The following is a 21,972-nucleotide window of genomic DNA, read 5'->3' as shown; positions in this document are numbered from 1 at the left end:
TAAGTTTCAAGCCTCCGGATTTATCTTGAATGAACTTGAGGTTATGCGTGCGCGCGCGCGCGCGCGTGCGTGCGTGCGTGCTGTGCGTGTGTGTGTGTGTGTAAAGCCATTTTCAATGGGCTGTGGACAGTTCCCTGGTGGTCTCAAACTATAAATTTATGTGCTCTGTACCATTTTCATTTTTAGGACCAGATCTTTATGGAAAATGTAGGTGCAGTGAAGCAGCTCTGCAAACTAACCAACAACCTTGAAGAAAGAATAGAAGAGTTAGAAATATGGAACAGAAAGCTGGCCCAGCTGAAGCGGCTCAGTAGTTGGAAGTCCTCCGCCAGCGAAGCAAGCTCAATCAGGTACCCCGGGCTCGCCCCTGGGACAAAGGAGAGAGTGCGGTCTTTCTGTAACTACGTCAATCTGAATGGTCTGTTCTGCCAAGTAGCGACCATTACTTTCTGATAATTAAGTCCCTAGACTTATTTCAGAATGTTTTGGAACACGGTTGCTTTACGTGATAATTTTCTTATTTTTTTCTGTTGCTGCTTTGAAAAAGGAAACAAAGCAAAATGCATCTGTGTAAGGGCAGTTATTATAGGAAGTGTTACATTTTAACAAAAGGGTAGCCTTTCCTTTAAGGACGAGAGGTGGCCATTTCTAAATTTAGTAAACCATATTTGGTCTTTAGGGGGGAAAAAAAACCTTACTCTGTTTTTTTTTATTACTTAAGGAGGTAAATGCACATTTTCTGGAGTATAATCTTCAGAAAAGGGGAAATGTAACACTTAGTGCAATTATTTATACTGACTAAGGTTCTTTTCCACAAAAAGAATTCTCAATTGCCTTGATTTTTTTCCTTTTTCAAATTACCACCGTATTACAAAAAAAGTCATACTGCTGTGTTAGTGACAGCTTGGGCCTTTTTCATATAACCCCTGCAGAGGCATTTGGATAATAATTAAATTTTTTCCTTCTCTTTTTTTTTTTAAAGCAAATTTAGCAGAGCTTTTAGCACATCTTCTCCAAGAAGGACCATTCCCAAAAAACCCAGCAAGGTAAACAGGCTTCAATTTATAATAAAGAGAGATGATATTTTCTGTTTTTAAAACAGTCTTTAGGAAAATTGATCAAGCATTTTTTTCTTCATCTATTAGTTGATGGGTTCCCCAGTTGCATCCTTATGCATTTCTGGCATTTAAATATTATCCCTTTAATAGATACTAACTGGCTTTTCAAAGAGAACTTTAGAGATGCAGAACACGTTCATTTCAGAAATATTATTCTGCCAGTTTTTGCTTATCTGGTCCCCATCTGGTGAAATCCGTTAACCGTCACGTGCATGTGACCCTGGGCTGCAAGATCTGTGTGGACGCCTTGACTCGACTTAGTCCCTTATCTTTGGCTTCAGAAGATCCCAAAGGGATGTGAGTTAATCCTCAACTCTCTCTTTCCCCTTTGATCTTTCCTGCTATATATGCAAATGGAGAATAGGTATTGACTTGCTTGCAAAGGGTAAGATGTGACAGCCTTATTAATGAATAGAGAATTTCATCAAGTCGGACAACATTTACAGTAAAAAGTGAAGGCTAATCATTAATTAACTTAAAGGGTACCCTCTCCATTGCAGACAAGTGTCAGTGCTGGAGAAGCTGCAATGCTCTCCCCGCCACAATTCATAGATGGCAGGCTGCTCCCTCTGACCCACTAGTTCTCCGAAGGGGGCCCTTCCCAGAGGAAGAGCCTTATGACCTTAATCTACATCCTGTTCAAGGCTGACCTGATGTTGGGGCCACTGTCCCAGTTTACTCTCTCCCCCTCATGCTGTGCATCACTGAACTAGTCTAAGAGGATGCAGAAAGGGTTTAACGTTCTACTAAAACCTGCTAAAATGTTACGCTGCGGGCAAGCTTCTCGGTATACCAATAAACATAGATACGTGGATAAAATATGTACGTAGATGTGTTCTTAAGCAAGTTTACTTAATTGAATTGGGAAGCGGATAATAACAGTACCTACCCTACAAAGATTGCTGATAGGAGTGGATGAGCTAAAGCCCTTAGCACAACGCCCAGGACATCCAGGCTGCTCAGTAAACACGAAACACCAAAAATAGGGGTGGAGGGTACAGCTCAGCGGTAGAGCGCGTGCTTGGTGCGCACAAGGTGTGCATGGTTTCAGTCCCCCGTGCCTCTCTTAAGGGGCAAAAAGGAGAACAAAACATCAAAAATAATGTGTCAGGAAGATGCTCTTTGAACTAATACGTTTGCAGTGGGAGGTAGGGCGCTGCATCCGTATCCGTGGAGGCCCTGATTGGTACATTTTGGTTCATGTGCAAACTCAGTAGCCCATCTTGCACCCAAAGAATCTCTTTATTTTGCAGTTTTCTCAGAATATTAACTAGAATGTACATGAGAATGGGCCCTGTCTACCTTCCTCAGTCTGTGTCTGGAGAGTCTGGCACATAGTAGGTGCTCAAGAAATACTTGTCAAATACACGTAGGAATGGAGAGCCCAGGCTGAAACCGTTCCCTGAAGGCTCACAGTCTAAATCAAAAACATGAAGAGGTTTAGTGTCTGGGGTTCGTGGGGTGGGTGGGGTGGGGTGGGGCGTTGGGGTGTGGACACAGAGTCAGGGACTCACACAGACCTTAAAGAGCTCCCGTTCAGCTCAGAGATCTCTCGCAGTCACTGTCTTAGGCCCGTGGGAGTCAGAAGTGGCCTCTTCTAAGGAATTTTTAGGGAGCCAGGGAAGATCAGAAGAAAACACAAAGAACAAAGAACAGTGGTGGTACCCGGATGCGATGGATGTGGCAGGAGCTCCTGGTGCTGCGGGGGTACCGTGGGGGCCGGGTCTTCAGGGAGGCATAAAGCTTTGGCTCGCTGTTGACAGCAGCTGCAGGAGAGGTTTCGGGTGCAGAGACACAAGCCAAGGGCGGGGAGCTGGCACTGGCTTCCTCGAAGGACTAGGTGGGAGTTTGTTAGGGAGGAAAGTGGAAGATAAGGCTGAACACAGAGGTGAGGCTCAGTTTCTGGGTCACCGGGTTAAGGAGTTCATTTGGTACGGCCATGAAGACCTTTCGAATAATGACAGTAACTTCTCAGTTGTGCAGTGTCTCTCTTCCTTACAGACAGAAGAAGGGAGGCGGTGTAGCATTGGGGTTAAGAGCACAGATGCTGGAGCCAAATGCTTTTGGGTTCAAATCCTGGCTCTGTGACTCACTAGCTGTGTGCTCTTGAAGGAGGTCCAGCGAATAACTCTGAAAGGCAGGCAGGTATTGTTTTATCCTCCCTAGTTTGTTGACAAGGAAATGAGGGTCAATGACGTTTAGATGACGTGACTCCAAGTCTGACCACAGGTCTTAGGTCATTGTCCTATACAAGGGCAAAGGGTTTTGAGCAAAAGCACGGGGATTTAAAATAATCTGGCCGCTCTGGGGAGTAGGCTGGAGGGGGGAGCTCTTATCCTGAGATTAATACTATTTAATTCTAATCGGTTCAGCAAATTTCATTGAGTTTCTTCTTTGTACATCGTGCTATTGGGGCAACCTCAGAACAGTTGCAGCGAGATGCGGAAGTGGTAGAAACCACCCACTCCCTGGTATTCAGAGTGGCTTCCATTTGCACTTACGGATGACTCAGTTATAATAGCTCTGAAGGTTTGGGTACTTGTTGAAAAGGGTATGGTTAATACGCCCACTCCCCACTATTACACTGAAGAACATTTTTTGTATGCAGATAAACAGTCCTAAGAAATTCGAAGACCAATTTAAACTATTTCATAACTAACACCATCTTCCAATTCCCTTCCGACCCTGTACCCCCGGGAGGAAGCAAACATAATACTCTATGGCATCGGTAGGAATACTCATATTTAGGGAGCAGTGTATTTAAAGTGGGCAGAAAACCGCTCCTGTCTCTGCAGCCGGATCCCTCACCAGTTGCACAGCTGTGTCTGTCCTGTCGTTCTTGGCTCATTCCTCATATGCAAGTTTTTTATGCCAGTGTGTACCAGTCCTAAAGGCTTGTCTCAGCCACTTCCTAGACAGTGTAACTGGATTATTTCACATCCCCTATAGTGTTGCGCATAATAGTGTTTAATGAATATTTGTTGAATGGGTATAAACATAAATAAGACACAAGCCCTAACTGTCCTCCAAAAAAAAAAAGTGGCAGAATGGGATTACAATGTGTATGATTTAAGGAGTATTTAATAGCATTTCCTGCCATAATTTTCCACGGCTTGTCCTGATGCCTGAAATTTTTCCATTGGCATTTGGAACATCGTGTCTTGAAGACCTTTTGCTTTTCGAGAGTATCCTGCAGGACGTCAGGGAGAAGGGAGCATAGGCTGGTGTGTCAAGAGAAGGCGGGAACTTGGGGTAAGCTTTGAAAGAACTTCGTTTTCAGAGAGGCAGACGGTAGGGTGAAGGCAGCAGCAAAGATCCCCCAGGGCTGGGTCTTCAAGCGTCCTTCTCAAAGTTGGCGTCACTGATTTATCATTTCTCATTGCTGAATCTTTTTATAGGTTTATTTTTCAGGAAAAAACCAGTCATGTCCCAACTGGGTTTTCCAGACCTTGGTTATAACGCTCATTGCTGTGATGGCCTTTTGGTAAGAAAAACATCAGTGCTGTGCTATGTCGAGCTCTTTTTCCCTTCCCATCTTCCTTTTCTCACACACGAACCGGGGACTGACTTTTTACTTACTTTGAAGACAAGGAGCCCTTTAAACCAGGCACTGACCTTTGATTTTGCTCAGTGACGAGGGAGCCGTTCATTTACTAGAAGAGAAGCAAGCGCTTTCTGCTCTTAGATACGAGACGAAGGGTGATCTTTTTTTCTAATCAACTAATGTCTTTTACCAGCTCACTGTGCCCTTCGTGTGTGCATGTGTGTGCCTGTGAGGGTGTGTGTATCTTTTTCAGTCTTGCAAATAACTTTGATCTTAAATTCTGTGTTCTCTTTCCTGTCCGCTTGGGGGGAAAGAGTGAGTAAGCAGTTAGGTACGATCCACTTTCCCCTGGACATGCATATTTATTAGGATTCTTCTGGATTTTATACCAAAGGGATCAGGAGATTACCCCAAGACATGCAACATGGTGAAGTCGTAGGCAAATGTACTAGGCAAATGTACTAGGCAGTTAAAGCAAACAGTACAGTAAGCACAGAGGTATTTGCTGTCCGTCACCAGGCCCCCTCCGCAGGGAGGGGTCCGTCCCTTATGGGGATGGGGGGACTTTCTCAGGCCTCAGGTCTTCAGGCTCGTGCTGCAGCTGTGACGGCAGCTCATCCTCTGAGCCCTGGTCACCTTTCCTGTGTCCTCCATGCCTTCTTGCTTTCAGTCTGATGACCCAATGGTGAAAGGGGCATTTATCTGTCCCTCCAGAAATACTTTGTTAGTGTAGGAAGGGACTTGCTTCTGGGCCGTGGCTCAGGGGAGACAGTTATCCTTGGAGGCACAGTAAGGGGCGGTTCCAAGGATGCTTCCAGCTCCTTGATCTAAAGCAGCTTCTTCGCTATGGGAGACAGTGTGAGTCTCTCTGCACCCTGCTCCTCCCTCAGCATTTTAACTTTTCTCTCTCTACTGCGCACTGTGGGAGGCACCCGGCTCGGTGACACCACTACACAGATTTCCCATTAGAAGCCCGTGTACTTTTCTCACCTTCCTGGGTGAGCATGCCTTGTGCTGGGATTCCCAACTCAGGAGAGCATGAGCATCTGCTTTTGCAGACATGCTTAGCCTTCTCTGAAGACTCAGATTCCCATGAAAGCCTGATGGAAAGCTTATCAGAAGTCTGATTTTGACATAAAAAGATTTCTTTTTAAATGTGCTTATTAGATCTTGTGAATTCCACTGTTGTTGACGTCTAAGACCAGAAATGGGAGGTGTTAGGCCTATTACCTTCTTTCTGGGCTGTGGTGTACCTGAGAAGGGTCAAAACCCCAAAGAAGGAAGCAGATGTCCGTTTCATTCTATGAGCTTGGAAGTTGCCCGGGCCATGCATTGAAGCACATGGCAGAGACAAACCAGAAAGAGTATTTAAGTATTAGTAATAGGGAGATAGAGAGGGGGGACGTGGGAGAGCAGAGTAAGGGAGACTGGACCACAGCAAGCGGTTGCCAGGGCGACGCAACAGATTGTGTCTGACGGCATCTTTGGGGCTCAGCCCCACTCATCCCGGGCAGGGATGTGCCCACTGGGCAGTGACCAGCTCCTACTGAGAACGCTCTGGGAATTCTTCCTTTGTGAGTGGAATTCGAACGTGTGGCACATTTCTTTGTGTATATTTCATGGTGCTAATTCCACTACCTTTGATGGGGAAGGAGCCACATAATGAGGAACCACGTCTAGGGAACCAGGTGTGAAGTTAAGCCGGCAAGAGGTCAAGCTAGGTCCCCCCGGGTCCGCCCCAGCACACAGCGGGGTTGTAGACAGAGCTCTAAAGACACCCCACAAAGAGAATGCTGAGTGTCTAGATGTATGAGCATTACTGGGACTAGCTTCCCAAAGCTCAGAACCTGTCCGGAAGGCTTCCATTTGCATCTGTAAGTTCTGATAATTGGGGGAAAAGATATACTCATTATTTTGAAGTCATGTAGTGTGGAAGTGGATGCTTTATTGCCCTTTTCCTCCCTCTGTCCAATTTGGTGCAGTGTGCTCTGAGAAGACAGGCAGCAGGAAGACGTCAGAAGCGGCCCAGTGGGGTTGGTCCCACCTCTGACTAAACCCGGGCGGCCTTTCATCTCCCGGCACGGGCGCCCTCCGCCGGGGCGGGGGATGTGAACTTGGCTCTGACTTTTTCCTGCAAGGAGCAGAGGGCTGCCTCCAGCGACTCACACACTTCCTCCTGTGATCTTCCACTCATGACAGCTGCTTCTGAGATGGCTTGCGGGCACTGGGGGCTGCTCTGTGGAAAAATCCATCAGCTCCAAATACGCCTGGAGCCTCTGAGCTCCAGGAAGACTGGGACTTTCTCTCCCCAGGCAGAGAGCAGAGTGTGCTGGTTTCCACGGTGCTCCTGTCGCCAGGGCCACCCCCCGCCCCCAATCTCTGTCTGGCTGGCTGTGTGAGGTCTAACTAGAGTCCAGTCTGCCACCTAACATGCTCTTTTGTTATTTTTCGAACAGTGCCTTGACGATCGTCTCCCTTTACATACTTAGCTTAAAAGATCAAGACCGATGTACCCCGGGTCTCCCTTCCAGGTGAGAATTCCGTCTTGTTTTCCTTTGGGGAGAGGAATTCTTGATGTCCTCCTTCATTAATGACTTCCTCCTCCTCCTCCTCCAGCAACATGACAAGCTCTCAGGAGCCGGAGCTGCCACCCACAGCCTCCCCCTCGGGTAAGGCCTTCACATTCTCACCCTCCAGCCAGCCCAGGTTTCCTGCGAACTGTCGACAGAAGAACCAGCCTTTCGGGTCCACCTTGTCACGCCCCTCCCCTCTGCCCAATTCTTTGCAGCACCAAATGCATCCGTTGCAACCACACAACCCTCCTTCCAAGTACCAGAAATCACTTTCTGTGAGATCCTGCCATGTCTGGAGACTTACTGCTGCCCGATCTGGGGAACAGGAATACTCCTCTCCAGTCCTGTGCAAAGACAGCCGGAGGAGAAGCAGCCCCACCAGAGGCTGCGGGCAGGTAAAGAACCTTCAGTGAGAAACAGCTAGTGCTTGGAACCCGAGGTTTTCTCCCCTTGTCAGCATCCACTTGGGTAGTCTGTTCAGGCTTCCACTCTCCTCTCTGTGGGGCGGCAAGATCTTTAAAAACACAGATACCCCCAAACTGCAATCATTTATAATATTGAGTTCCCCGCACAGGGATGAAGTTTTGGTTGATTCAAGTGAAAGGGTCTCATTTTGCTTGTTGCCAATCAAGACAGTAAGAGTAACACAGTGAAGTAATTATGTGTGGATGGGTAGGTGTTTTGGCTCACTTGGAACTTAAAAAATGATGTAGCATCTGGGCTCTCTGCCCAAACCAACTAGGGCAAAATGTAAAAGGCTCTGGGGACTCTCATGAGTTTAGGGCAAGCTTGAAGTCAGTGAAAAACACGAAGTTGGCATTCCACTTTCAGAATACCTTCTTCTTCCTCTTCTTAGGAACGCGCACTCGCACACACACACACACACACACACACACTGGTGCCTTTTAAGTAATCGAATTTTCATGTTAAAAAAATTATGCAAACTTGATCAAGGGCTAAAAGTGTAATGATCTCTGTAAGATCAGATGCTATATATCCAAATGTATACTAAGTTATTATCATTTTTAGAAATCTCCTTCTGTGTACACACATATTAACAAATGTCTAAAACGATGCTAATGATGCGAATGTAACAATATATGCATATCAGTGGCTTCTCTATTAGCATGTGTGGTAACAGCAACTCCCAGATCACAGCGGCTTAATGTGGCAAAAAAATGTATTCGACTCTCTATGCGTCAAATGTGGATGAAAAAAGGGCTCTTGTTTATCAGACTTCAGGACTCAGCTGATGGAGACTCCTTCTCAGTTAATTGTTTCCACAATCTCTGTCACAGTGGTAAGAGAACAGGGCCAATGGTGCACCGGCTCTTAAAGCTTCCACTGGGCTGGAACACACGTCACTTCTGCTTACACTGTCCTGGCCAAAACAAATGACCTTGGTCACATCTAATTTAAAAATGTTTGGCAAAGTACAGACCACAGACTTGCCTGGAAGAAGATGAACCAGAATATTTGCGAGCAGCCCTGATGACTAATGACACGTAGTCCATGGTCAGTGGTCAGAGTTTGGGGAAGCAATGTAATTCCTTTTTCCTTTTGATATAATTTCATATTTGAGGCTTGAGTAAATAACTTCTACAAATCATCGTCATCACCACCACCGTGTAATGAAATATTACTACTGTAGGCAAGGTCCTGTCCTAAGTGGGCTACACGAATAAGTTATCTAGTCCTCACAAGCTTAAAAGATAGTCACTGTTGTCAGCGGATGGAAGGACCCCTAAATTAGGAAGCCCGCCAAAGTGTGGGTACTTGCCACCGGCTGTGAAAGAATTCGCACAGCAGAGGCAGAGGGGTGAAGTGAACAGCCGCTATATTACTCAGAAAGGGAGAAGGAAGGAAGATGCTCAAGTAAGAAAGAGGCACTCGAGCGGGGGAGCCATCAGCCAAGATGGGCGGCAGGGACAGCTCTGGCCTGAGTCAGGCCACGTGGACTTTTACAGGAAGCTCCTCCCACCATGTCCTTGTTCAGGTGTGATGGAGCCAATCAGGCCTTGTTAAGAGTTTTTCAGTCCTTCTATGGACTTTTCCGGTTGTTGTCCTGGCAACCGTCAACTGTCATGGCGCTGGTGGGTGTGTCACTTAGCAGGCTAATACATTACAATGAGCACAGAATGAGGCTCAGGTTCCCCAAGAAGTCCAGCCCTCCACCATCTTGGACTGGGTGGGTTCTAACCAGTTCCTGTTTCTTCTCTGCATCTGCCTCCTGATAGAATAATTGGTTTCTATTCCAGGGAGGGGCAGGGGTATGACCCTGGGGGCAACAGCCTTGGTAACAAAAAGGAAAGTTGCTTTTAATCAGAATGCTTGCAATCTAGTGGACCCAGCATCCCCACTCAGAAATTTTTTTTCCGAAAGATTCTGTTCAGCCATGAAAGTTTTAAAAGGAAATGAAGGAATAATCTCAGTCAATAGTTGAGGTGCGTGGCCAGAGTCATTGCCATCCCCCAGTGCCTGCAGGCTTGTCCTAATGAACTGCTTGAACCTGTTCTTCTGTGACTCCCGGAGGCTTGGGAAACCAGCTTTTCTGTAAACAAGAGGCAGGGGTAGGGGGGCCACCGGGTCCTGCTCTCTTACACTGTGTTTATCCCCATTTTTTTCCAGTGAGGAACCCGAGGCACAGAGAGTTTTCCCCACACTTGTAGGAGGCAATGCTTGTACTGTTTTCCTCAAGAAAGCAATTTTTGATTGAATTTGGGAACAGATGCATCTCTATAGGGTGAGGATAGAAGTTCGATCTGAAGGAAGGAATTCGTTTCAGTCATCATGTCCTCAATAGTTTTAAATATGGAAAAATCCATTATTGTCACAAACATCCCCCAGAACCATCATCTCTTGTTTAAAGAGCATGGGACCTCGTGGCTGGTAAACCCTGTCCTAACTTTGGGGGTCCACCTTGGGGATGCTTGGTGTCCTTTTCTGAGAGCAGTCCTCAGATGAGACACAGAGGTGAGATGGATAACCATGGATCCTGAACAGGCAGAGGTTGGAGACTGGCCCGATCTTCGTTTTCAAAAAATTTTTTTGACCCTTGAGCAAGTGCACTCCTATAGCAGCCAGCTCTCTTCACATTAGGAATAGCAGTGCTTATCAAACCAGATGAAGTTTGGCAGCTCTGTTCCCTGGGACAATGAGTGTCTGTTCATCTTATGTTTCTGTAACTATGGGAGGCACGGAGGAGACTCCTGAAGAAAGAAAGTCTGCTGCAAGGTGCCTGGCTGTGCCCTCCTACACGCATCGGCTTCTCTGGGCTGAAAGTGGAACTTAGGTTCTGCTTTCCCGGGCTCTCTGACACACTGGGAAACATTTGTTCCCCCTTCCCTCGTTCAATTGGAGAAGAAATGGGAGGGTCTTAGATGTTCCATTTACTATCACCTTCAGGAAACTTCACCACTTTGGGGGATTTAGAAGCAGAGAATGTCACAGAACACAGACACCAGTGTCACCCTGACCTTTTGACCCTGAGGTTATTAATCCATTATACTTTTACAATTATTTGACCGAGAAGGTATCGAGGAAGGATGTGACTCTAAATTCAGCTAAGCTTTTAACTGAATTATTTTTGTTAATCCAACAGCAGCATTTGAAAAGTGGTACAAATCTGTGGGAGAGATGTTACTTTTCAAGTTCACAGCCAACACCACAGACTCCTTCATGCAATCATCTGAGGTTCCAAAGTCTCCAGGTCAGGAGAACCCCTGATTTATGCTAGTTTACCCATTTTACAGCTGATGAAACTGAGGTTCAGGACCTTGCTTAAGATCCTGCAGTGAATTATGAGCAAAGTTGAAGTTAAAATCTGGGTCCCCTGCCTCCCTGTTCTTGGTTCCTTCCCATTGACCATTCTGCCTCCATTTATTTGGGCTGATGTGTGCATGTACCTGGGGTCAACTCTGGAAGATGCAGCAAGTTTCCACTTACGGTTCTAGAAAGCCCTTTGAGCACTCTCTGCCCCTCCCCTTTGTCTGAAGCCATTGAACTATCCCCAGTGTGGGATATTCCCAGGGGTCTGAGGAAAGCACTTCTCTTCTGCTGCTGCTCCATCTTTCCCCTCTGTCCAGGGCACCAGGAACATCAGGGTTCCTATATCCAAAGGAGTTGAAAGCAAGGCAAATATTCTTTTCAACCAGATGTTTCTGAGGCATTGAAGACTAGTTACAAGTTAAGGAATAAAAAATTTTGTAATTAATTAAAAAAAAAACCCTAAAACAACTCTCAGTGGAATGTGGAGTAATATTTAATAGTTTACCCAGTCCCAGAACACATTTATGAGCTTCTGTCCTGAGGATTAAGCCTACTAGTAAAATAAGTGAAGGGAAATCAGCATTTTTATGTCATGCTGAGCTCAAGCCATTATTCTTCCTTTGGGCCTGAGTTGATTGCAGGAAGTGTCTTTCAGAAAGGTTGTCCTCTCTCCCACACTTAATAAAAGGTTTGGATAAGACTAACAGGAAATGGAAAGTGGATATTTCAGAATATTCAGCTTCTGCTCTGAGGAACCAACTGAGTGTGATGGATTATATTTTAATCTGTGGAACCAATAAAGATTACAAATGGCAGCAGAGTTAGATGTTACAAAGTTAAGGAGCATGTGAGAAAAAAACATTGATGGAATTTTATGGATTTTAAGAGATTTGGTAAAGATTTTTTAAAATTCACAAAACAAAAGCTCACTTTGTTTTGGAGACCAGAACTCTGAGAAGAGCCAATGACCAAAAGAAAATGTTTCCCTGTGTTAAAGGACTCAGTCACCAATTGGTTGGGCTTGTTGACTTTTTCTTGGCCTGGGTATGTTTCAGTCAGGAAAGAAAAAGGTATTTAAGATGCTGTATTGGGACTCAGCTATCAGCACAGTTTTACAAGTAGCGCAATATACACATTATATGACAGGATATGCTTTGGTTGGACTCCATCTTAAATCTTTTCTTTCCAGAAGTTTCTAATTTAGTTTATTGGGAGATCTCATCTGCTGATTGTGAAATATGTCTCCAACTTTACGATGAAAACCATTGGGAATGTATATTAAGTTTATAGGGAATATTGCTGGAAGGCATTTGTAAAATGAGAGCCACCCCCTATAGGACTACAGGAGAATTTGTGGTTTTCCAATAACCAGCCTTTCGGAATTGCATACTACCGCTTCAGAGAAGTGACAAAGTGAAGGTGTTTTACAGGAGGTTTCAAATTTGTTATTTGCAATTCTGCTTTTGAAAAACCATTTTCAGAATTCTAAGCTGTAAGATTATGTTTCTGCAACTTCACTTTTTTATACTGTTAAGAAGACTTTATTCCATTAGACGCTAAGTCCTATTATAGGGTTCTATGTCTGCGGGAACCTGAAAGCACACCTCTGCAGAAGTAAGGCAACTCTGTAGTTCTATTGCCAGAATTTATAATGAGCTCTTTTCCTGCAAACTCAGCAGGAAAGTAGAACAAAAGGTAAGGAAAGAAAACAGACAGGAGGCAGAGGGAAGTCTGGTTTCCCCTTCTCTTTATACCTCATTTGCCTTGTAAATTAGCCTTCTATGGAAGCAGTCTTAAGCAGAACTCATAGCAGGAGATGTGTGCTTGAAGATTATTATTTGAATAGCTGGACCCCAAGAAATCCGGAGGCCTGTTAGACAGCACGTGTATTTATTTGTAAAGGCAAATAAATATTCAATTTCTAGAAAATCCTCCTTTATCAAGGTCCATTTCTTCTTGGAAGAGAGCATCTCCTCCAAGTCTTGGGAAACTTGCCTTGCCTTTAAGTTCTGTCTCCCTCCTGTTGGCTATTGGGATAAAGAAGCCCCATGTCCCACATCCATTCCCAGCTTCCCTCTGCTCCCATCCCTAGGGATTTCCCCTTTGAGTCTGTAAGAGCAAACATTTTTCTAGAAGAGACACAATTGGCTTTCCCACCTCTCTTCCTTCTTTTCCTAATGCTCCTCCTTCCGTCCTTCTACAAATACATACTGAGCACTACAGTTGAGGCTGACCTCACCTTATGTGGGGATATAAGAGTGAACAACAGTCTTCCAGAAGCTCAGCGAGGTGACTGGACAAGTAAACCAGCTCTTCCACTGAGTGTGAGAAGCACTAACCAGGACAGAGATACTTTGGGGTGATTGCCCTCAAGTAGTGAGCCCTGTTGCTTTGCTTTCTGTCCTGAAATTTCATACAGAAGCTTGACCAGAAACTTGTTTTAGATCGTACCTCTTTTTCCTTCCCATGAAAGCAGCACATATTGTCTTAACTTCCATCTCTTGCTAAGTGACGTTGATGAATTTGTGTTTTTCCCAAAACTTATTGAAAAATACAGATATTGTTCAGTGCAAATGAAGGAATGTAATCAAGAACACACATACTTGAAAAAAAAATCTGCAAATTAAAAAAATGCAAAAACTTTAAAATCCTTTTTTTAGGTTTGTCAGGTTTGCTTAGCAACTCACTCAATGATTGCTTTTACTATCCACTTCAAAAAAGATACATTTTCTTTCACAGCCTTAACAATCATCTGAATGGTTAGCTTTTCAAAATTGCTTTTAAAATGCCTTTTCGGCTCTGACGGATCATAAGCACTCCCCTGGCTTCCTTCCCCACGAGCAGGCTCTGGTCCCACACCAGGGATGTGATTCCTCTCTTCAAGTGGTTGCAGCTCAATTTTTATCTTAAACTTGCTTTTTTTCCTGTGTGGATCACATTATGCTTGGAGTTACAGATGATTCAAAGAACATGAAGAGAGGTTCCCTATTCTGGAGGTGTCGAGAAGGGGCAAAAATACATGAAAGGTTGGGTCACAATACAGAAATATCCCTTTGGTATAGTGATGTCACTGACTGATCACCTCCTACGGGATTCAGCGGTGACAGAGGGAGCTGTGAGCTACAGTGTTCTAGTCCGGGGTGATGTCTTAGTCGGCTGGGGTTGTCCTAACCAAATGCCACAGACTAGGTGACTTAAACAATGGAAATTTATTTTCTCCCAGTTCTGGAGGCTTAAAGTCCGAGATTAAGGTGTTAACAGGTCTGGTTTCTTGAGGTCTCACTCGGTGGTTCAAAGATAGGCCGCCTTCTCTCTGTGTCCTCGCAAGGTCTTTCCGCCAGGCCCGCGGGCCTCTTGGTGTCCTAATCTCCTCTTCTTATAAGAATGCCAGTCAGATTGGATTAGACCTGTTAGACACCCTAACAGCCTCATTTTAATTTAATTGTCTCTCTGAAGGCCCGTCTCCGAACACAGTCACATTCTGAGGTACTAAGGGTTAGGACTTCATAAATAAGAGGGATCAATTCAGCCCCAAACAGGTGGTTCCTTGGAGAAGTGTGAGAATAAACTGGATCTGTAAGAAATGAGGTAGGGATGTGACGAGTTAAAGGTGGGAGGGAGAAAGGTGGGGGAAACATTCAATGGAAAGGAGAAATTGGGGCACACGCTGGGTTTCTCCTCATCCTGAACCAGCTTCAGGACTGACAGGCTTTTTCTCTCTTCAGGAGACAGGAGCACATCGTTCTTGGCAGCAGAGGCGCAAAGCAGCCTTGACTGGGGGAGTGACTGTAAGTTTACATACCAGTGACTTTGGCTTTGTGGAGTCCGGCAGAGTGACAACAAGCTGTAAAAGCATGGCTGAGGGAGGCACAGGGACGGAGGCCGCACTCTGCCGCAAACACCCAGGGGAGTGTGTTTTCATAACTGATGCCAGCCTCACCATGAAGGGGGCCTTGGAGATGGTCGCTCACTGCTAGACATTTGTGGTTGATCTCCGTGGATTTTAATAATGTATTTGAACTTCCTGCCCACTTCGTCTATTTTCCTGATAAATTTTTAGTTAGTTTTCTGTTTTCTGATTTTTCTTTTGCTTTATTGGCCAGTTTGCATGTCACATTGCATTCTCTGTTTCTAATAAATTTCAGTGTAGTAAGACTTCCATGATCTAGAAATTCTTTTGGATGTTATTGGAGCTGGTTTGTTTTTTTTTTTTAGTTTTCTTAAAATTTACTGTAACAACCAAAAAAGCTTTCTCCCCTTTCTTCTCTCTCTCTCTCTCTCTCTCTCTTTTTGCCATTTGAATGCAAATAGAACCTGTTTATCTAGGAAACTCTTATTTCACAACCTGCAGTTTGGAGATGGCACTGGGGCACAATGCTCTTTTCCTCTGCAGAAGAGTTTATTTTATTTATTTCCTCTCAATTCAGGGATTGATACAACCATCAGTTCTATTCAGATCATGGAAATCCAGCAAACAATAGATCGTCGGTTTTGCAGTAGAAGTCTCCAGTGCGGGTGGGTAAGCCTTCCCCATTATCACCCGATTGCTCCTGGAATTTACTCAGGGCTCTGGGTTTTTGAGACTGGAATGAAAGCTAAAGCTACATGGTAAAAATCAATGTGTGCTTCCTCGGCTCCTTAAGTGAAAACGCATTTGCTACGTGGTGGTGGTGGTGGTGGACGAGGGAGTCATAAATAAAACGGCTGGTGTTAGCAAATGTCAATAAACCACGGCTCTGAAGATTGTAGTCTCCCGGTTTCACGGGCAGGTCCAAACCAAAGGCTTAGAGGGCAAGCAGCTTTGCGGAGCTACTAGTTCATCTTATTGGCAGGAAAGGCATTATTACCGATGGCTCCAAGCTATGAATGAGCTGACATTTCTATAGTTTAATAACAAAGGATATCATTATTTTAATTGCTGGAAAAATAGAGAGCGTCTCTTAGTTAAGAGGAAAGTTAAGAGGAAAAAGTCTAGGCAGTGCCGAAGTGATCAGCAACGTCCATCTCTGGTGCGTCCCCTGCACTGAGGTAAGGATGCATCTAGAAGCACGGAGGGCAAGCTCAGAAGCCTCAGCCAACACGATATGCAAGTTGCAGGCTGTAAGAATGGAGAATTATCTTGCTTTATTTGATAAGTATTTACTGGTTTAGTTAAGCCTGCTGACGTTTAAGCCTGCATGTTAGAGGCAAGGCTCTGTGGTTTGAAATAATGTCACAAATCCTATGGATTCTCAGCCTTACGTCTTTTTCAGCCTGATAAAGCTTAGACTTCCAGGTTGATGGTCTTGAGTTTTGAAGATAACCTGCATGGTGCTTTACAATTTGTTTATGACCTTTCCATTCATTATCTCACTGAATTCTCACAAAACCCCGTGAGGTTGGTCATCTTTATCACCATTTTGCCATGAAGGAGCCTGAGACTAAGTAATCTTGAAAAAATCAGAGAGAGGCACTGATTGGTGTGGTAGTGACATCGTGCAGGAGGGTAAGGTGATGTCGGTTCAAATCCAGTACTTCGATAAGATGTTTCGTCTCCCCGTGTACCAGTGTCTCATATGAGGACAACTTACTAAGGATTTGGGATTTGGGGTGCTGGGACGCACACTATGTCGGGAAGCACGTAGTAGGAAATGAACTCCACTCACCTAATCTTTCTCCGGTGGGACAAAGCCCTCCTGATCTCCCAATTCAGATCTGTTTCTTTTGTTTCTGCTTTCTCATTTTTTTTTTTTTTAATGGAGGTACTGGGGGTTGAACCCAGGACCTCGTGCATGCTAAGCATGCGCCCTACCACTGAGCTATTACCCTCTCCTGCACTTTCATTTGGAACAACTCAGTTTAGTATTCATTCAAGAGAATTTAAAATGACACTTTTCCCCATTTATCTAATTTTAAGTTATTTCTCCATATAATTCAAGGAATGGCCAAGTCATAGGAACTTGGGTTAGATACAATATGCCTTTTTGCTGGAGTTTTCATTTCAATATGAATCAAAGGAACCGCCCCCACCCCCCACCTTTTCCCCAAGTATCTCTCTTAAAGGGGAAGGCGGGAGGCATCTGTATAAGCATTTCTGTCTTGCGATCTTCTCCATTACTCAACGGTAATTAGGACTATAATAATTTTAGTTGATTCAAGTTCTGAAAGTGCGTGATATTTTCTGCTAATGTTGCCTAAAAGGGAATGATTTACAGTAGAAAAGCTGGTATTTATTATTTCCAGTTCTCCTTTCCAGAAGGATTGTGAGTTTGAGGCCTTTGACCTCATTTGTCTTCTGGAATCTGTATCTCCTTAAGGGGAACTGAAGTCACTTTCTGTGCGTTTAATTTTGTCCTTTTGGCCCGTGATGTGACTTTCCATCATTTCTTCTGTGTGTTCTAATAAACCATAAATCTTCGTGGGCTCTTTTATATATAGGAAGATCTGAAAGTCATTTGACAGGTATGTCTCTGAAAAACAGGAAACGATACCCATGTTAAACTTGATTTTCTGTGTCTATTATTTATTATCGAATATCTCACAATTTACATAGTATCCAATGAGGAGCAAAAAGCCTCTGGAACCCTTCCCTGCATATTTTGATTTATGGTTTTATTTTTTTTTTCCATAATTAGGTCCGGAAATTACAATTACTATATTCCTGTTAATAAATACACACCCACCAATGTTAAATTCTCTCTGGAAATCAAGTAAGTGCATAGCTGTGAAAAACAATCCTAGTTTTATCATTTGAATGGCAAGCCTGAATTTCCTTCACAATCGATCAGTACGTTAGGAGGTGGAAAGTTATCAGATAACTAATGATGGTTGGGCTGAGAGGTGGTCCGGCTGGAGGGACAGGTTTTCCAGATGAAGGCTGGGACCTTCCAGGCTCGCCCCGCAGAATGGAAGGGATCTGGGCCATACACTCACGCCTGTGAAGTGGGAGTGACCTTGGGTTTGATGCTCGCAGGCTGCCAACTGCCCCTGAGTTGGAGTGGAAACTAAAAGAACAGCCTGGCCCCTGGATGGGGGTGCTGCCCATTTTTGTGAGCGCCTGGGAGCAAAGGCTACTGCATCACCACCCTCTTCCCCAGGGCAGTTCAGAAAAGGAGTCATAGTGTGGAGATGGGTAGACCAGGGTTCCACCTTCGTCTCTGTCATTTACTAGTTCTGTCATCTTGGAGAAACCACTTATCCTTTCTGAGCTACTGTTGATTCATCTATGCAATGACTTTGACATTAAACCACAACAAGGAGGGCTGCAGTGGGAATCACTGGTAACAACGGTGAAATTCATAACCAGGCTTTGCTGAGCACAGGCTGTCTGCCAGACTCCCTACCCTTCATTACCGGGTCATACATCCTCACAACAGCCCTCTGAGGTTGGTATCTTTTTCCCTAGTTTATATCTTTCAGATGGGAACACTAAGGTTTAGCGAGGTCACAAGCCAGTCCCAAAACTCCCAGCAAGGAAGTGGTGGAGCTGAGCTTCAAATCAGCCCATCACTTTCCTGCCTCCTCAAGTGAGATGAGATGGGCTGAACACTGCCCCTCCCGGCACACAGCAGGCACTCCATAAATGGTAGCTGTAATCAGGACTGCCTTTCCTCCAAAATTGCAAAACTCTGATTTAATCCATTTTATCAGATATCTTAAATAATTATGGTACTTTAAGGCTTTCGCAGCAGTTATGCAGTGAGCTACTCACCATGAAGATAGATGGTGTTTATTTTGCATATCTTGATTTTGGTCTCTTCTTGGTCCCTTCCACACTTCCTCTCTTCTCTCCGCCCCTCCCTCTCTTTCCCTTTCCTCCTCCTCCCCTCTCTCCCTCTGCTTCCCCAGCTCTGTTATTCCTTCTCCATCATTTCCCCCTGCTCTGCCTCGTCCTCTATTTCACTCAGACCGCATGCCCCTTCTCTCCTCAACCTTGCTTCTACCATGAGCTAATGACACAAGCCAACTGCTTGCCTTGGAAAGGTTTATTTCAAGCAGGGAAAATTTTGTGACTCAGAACCCACCATATTTCAAGCCAGACAAAAGCTAAATGTACTATTCTCTAGCACTCCTGGAGTGACCTGGAACAGCATTTCCTTATTTGTTCCCTGCTTCCATGGGGGGAAATAAGTTGAAGTGATATATCCCCTGAAGTGTCAGAAGGTCATCTTGAGCTACTAAATCAAGTTTTTTAGTTTAAGAACAATTTTTTTCTAACATGGGTGATCTTAAAGTAACACTCAAACTCAGCTGAGAGTGTAGGTTGTCCCACTTGCGTGAAAAGATTGTTTCCGAAGACGGATGGATCTCACCCTCTTGATGGTGATTCTTGGGTCAACCTCCAGAGAAGAACAGCTCTTTCTGAAAGACCTCCCACTCTAATTCCGACTGGGGCCCACCCCCACATCCCTACCCGTGTTGTTTGCCTCCCTGATTTGAACAATAACCTACCCAGACCAGGAGTTTGCAGAGTTTGAAATCCCGGAAGCTCCAGATGGATGCAAATTCAGCTGCCAGTGAAAAGAGAAGGGATGGATCCAAGAATTATTTTTAAATCCATGGAGATAAGAAGTTCTGATGTTGAGGTGATTTAAGTCATGAGAGTAGGTGTTGGGAGACTATCAACTGTTATCTCAGTTTTAGTTGTAGTCAGTTCAGGCTGCTATGACAAGAATGCTGGAGACTTGAGTGGCTTAAACCACGCACGTCCATCGCTCACAGTTCTGGAGGGTGGGAAGTCTGAGATGAAGGCACTGGCCGGTTCGGTGTCTGGTGAGAGCCTACTTCCTGGTTCATAGGTAGCCGTCTTCTCTGTCCTCACGCAGCAGAAGGGGTCAGAGAGCGCTCTGGGGTCCCTTTTATAAGGGTACAGTCTCACTCATGAGGGCTCCACCCTCATCACTCAGTCACTTCCCAAAGGCCCTACCCCCTAACACCACCACATCAGGGGTTAGGATTTCAACACATGAATTTGGGAGGGACGCAAACATTCAGTCCATAACAGTAGCTATCTGAGATGGGGTTCCTCTCCGTTATAATGAGATGTTAGCTAGTATACTGGCATCAGCGAGCTTTGTGTAATGACGTGCCGATTTGGAACTTTGCGTGAATGTCCTGGTATGTTTCCATGAGCCCCTCCTCTTGCCGGGGTGGAGCCCAGCGGGAGCTGGCAACTGCTTTTCCATTCGCCCTTTCTTTCCTTTGTCCCTTGAAGCACCACAGAGCCCCTGATAGTCTTCCAGTGCACATTCACCCTTGGAAATGTGTGCTTCCAGAGTCAAGGGGAAGCCAGAGGGGTGCAAAGCCACCAAGAAGTCTCCCAGGAGATGACACAGGTAATGTTTTCCAGCCCCGCGGCATTCTGTCCCCGTTCCAGAAGACGTGTGTCTACCGTGGTGGCACATCCTCTGTTCCTCCCTAAGAGACGGATGCCATGAGCCACATGCCAGCATCTCCCTTGGCTGGCCCTGGCCACAGGGCTTTGCTCAGCTTCTTCTGTGAGTCCTTCAGAAGCTGCAGACTCTTCCAGCGATGCCATCAAAAGCCGCTGTCATAGATCCCTCTCCTGCAGCCGTCAAGGGGCTGCTGCTTCAGCCTGCACTCCTTCCAACTGAGTGTAAACGTAGTGATGAAACGGGTCTCCCTTTCCTTCATGATTTAGGGATATCAGCACATTTGGAACCTCCCTGTCGCCCCACTCTTTGACAGCTCATACCATTTCCGGGTAGCTGCACCGGTAAGCTCTTTTTTTTTTTTCTCTCTCTCTCCAGTGAGAAAGAAATGGATGATTAAATAGATAGATAGGTAACTTGAACTACAATTAATTTTTGCATTAATCGTTCTCTCTCTCTCTTTCCCCCTGTTCTGACAGGACTTAGCTGACTGCTCCACGGACCCTTATTTTGCCGGGATATTCTTCACAGACTACTTCTTTTACTTCTATCGACATTGTGCCTAATTTATTCAAGTTTGCTGGGGGACTTAACCAAAGAAAAATACTCAGATATGGTTAACGGAAACTCACGTCCTCTTACGACTTCTTTCTTTTCTTTGTAAAACATGCACCTTTTTTGGGCAGACTTCTCGCAGGCTTTGGCTTCCAACAGTTTTGAGACGTTTAATGAGGAGAATAAAGTGTTCGCTGGAACTTGAGATAACATGGTGTTTGTTTTTTGCCGTGACTATGAGGAAAAGATTTCCTGGAGTCAACAGCGCTGTCAGATCTGAAAATACTGCTTCTGTGATGAAGGAGGCGGGGAGGTCAAAACGGACAGGTCTATTTAACTTTACTTTGTCTCAATGTACCGCAAAGCTTTGGAGAAAAACATAAAGGTCCATTTCAGCCATATCAACTTGGATCCACCAAATATAGACTCTTAAGAATGTGTGATACGGTGTGTGTTTGGGGGGTGGGGGGTGGTGTCCGAGCTCACATTTAGGCAAACTATTGCTATGAGTGTGTGTGTGTGTGCGTGTGCATGCTTGTGCACTGTGCACACTAGTGTGGAATGCAGCTTGCTAATAAATTGGATTTAAGAAAAATAGCTGCAATTCTACTGTGTGATGTCTGATGGATGCTAAACTTTCTGTGTGCTCTGGGGAGGCACTAGCTTGCGACCAGCCCTTTAAGGTACCCAGACAGTCTGGGCTCAGAGACCTTGCAGATGCCATCGCTTTGTTTCTGTTGTTCTGTGGTGGTTGTCGTCTTTTTCCTCTGCACGTAAGGGGTCCTCTTACACGGCATTAAGACTCATCTCCATTGTTTACAGCCGACTTAGCTTTGGATATGTCTACCTGGCTAATGGGTAGATTTGTATGTCTTTCCCAACTTAGAAAGGCCAGAAATCCTCTATCTAGAGTATACCAACTCTATCTTTCATTTTCTCTGTTCTGATATTTGACATCTTGGGGTCTCGCTGACTCTGGTGGAATTCCACCTCCCAGGGCCTGCCAGTTCCCAGAGATAGTGAACATCTTGCCCATGAGTGCT

General features: G+C 45.0%; 2 protein-coding genes across 2 annotated transcripts in view; one reads left to right on the top strand and one right to left on the bottom strand.

Annotated features, from left to right (window-relative positions):
* The window catches only part of MYRFL (myelin regulatory factor like), a 107,111-nt gene extending 85,710 nt beyond the window's left edge, over positions 1-21,401 (top strand). The window contains exons 14-25 of the mRNA XM_032493771.1: positions 187-350; positions 983-1,046; positions 4,517-4,602; positions 7,119-7,193; positions 7,279-7,331; positions 7,451-7,630; positions 14,729-14,791; positions 15,431-15,518; positions 17,618-17,692; positions 20,197-20,317; positions 20,644-20,718; positions 20,854-21,401. Coding sequence (XP_032349662.1) covers positions 187-350; positions 983-1,046; positions 4,517-4,602; positions 7,119-7,193; positions 7,279-7,331; positions 7,451-7,630; positions 14,729-14,791; positions 15,431-15,518; positions 17,618-17,692; positions 20,197-20,317; positions 20,644-20,718; positions 20,854-20,940 — 1,131 coding nt within the window. The 3' untranslated portion in view covers positions 20,941-21,401. The remainder of the gene's footprint in view (positions 1-186; positions 351-982; positions 1,047-4,516; positions 4,603-7,118; positions 7,194-7,278; positions 7,332-7,450; positions 7,631-14,728; positions 14,792-15,430; positions 15,519-17,617; positions 17,693-20,196; positions 20,318-20,643; positions 20,719-20,853) is intronic.
* The window catches only part of LOC116667777, a 193,371-nt gene continuing 184,275 nt past the window's right edge, over positions 12,877-21,972 (bottom strand). The window contains exon 10 of the mRNA XM_032493796.1: positions 12,877-14,577. The gene's annotated coding sequence lies outside the window, so the exon portion shown is untranslated. The remainder of the gene's footprint in view (positions 14,578-21,972) is intronic.

Source organism: Camelus ferus, chromosome 12, assembly GCF_009834535.1.
Source record: "Camelus ferus isolate YT-003-E chromosome 12, BCGSAC_Cfer_1.0, whole genome shotgun sequence".
Lineage (NCBI taxonomy): Eukaryota > Metazoa > Chordata > Mammalia > Artiodactyla > Camelidae > Camelus > Camelus ferus.
The sequence above is the reverse complement of the archived record's forward strand: the minus strand, read 5'-3'. Positions and strand labels throughout refer to the sequence as shown.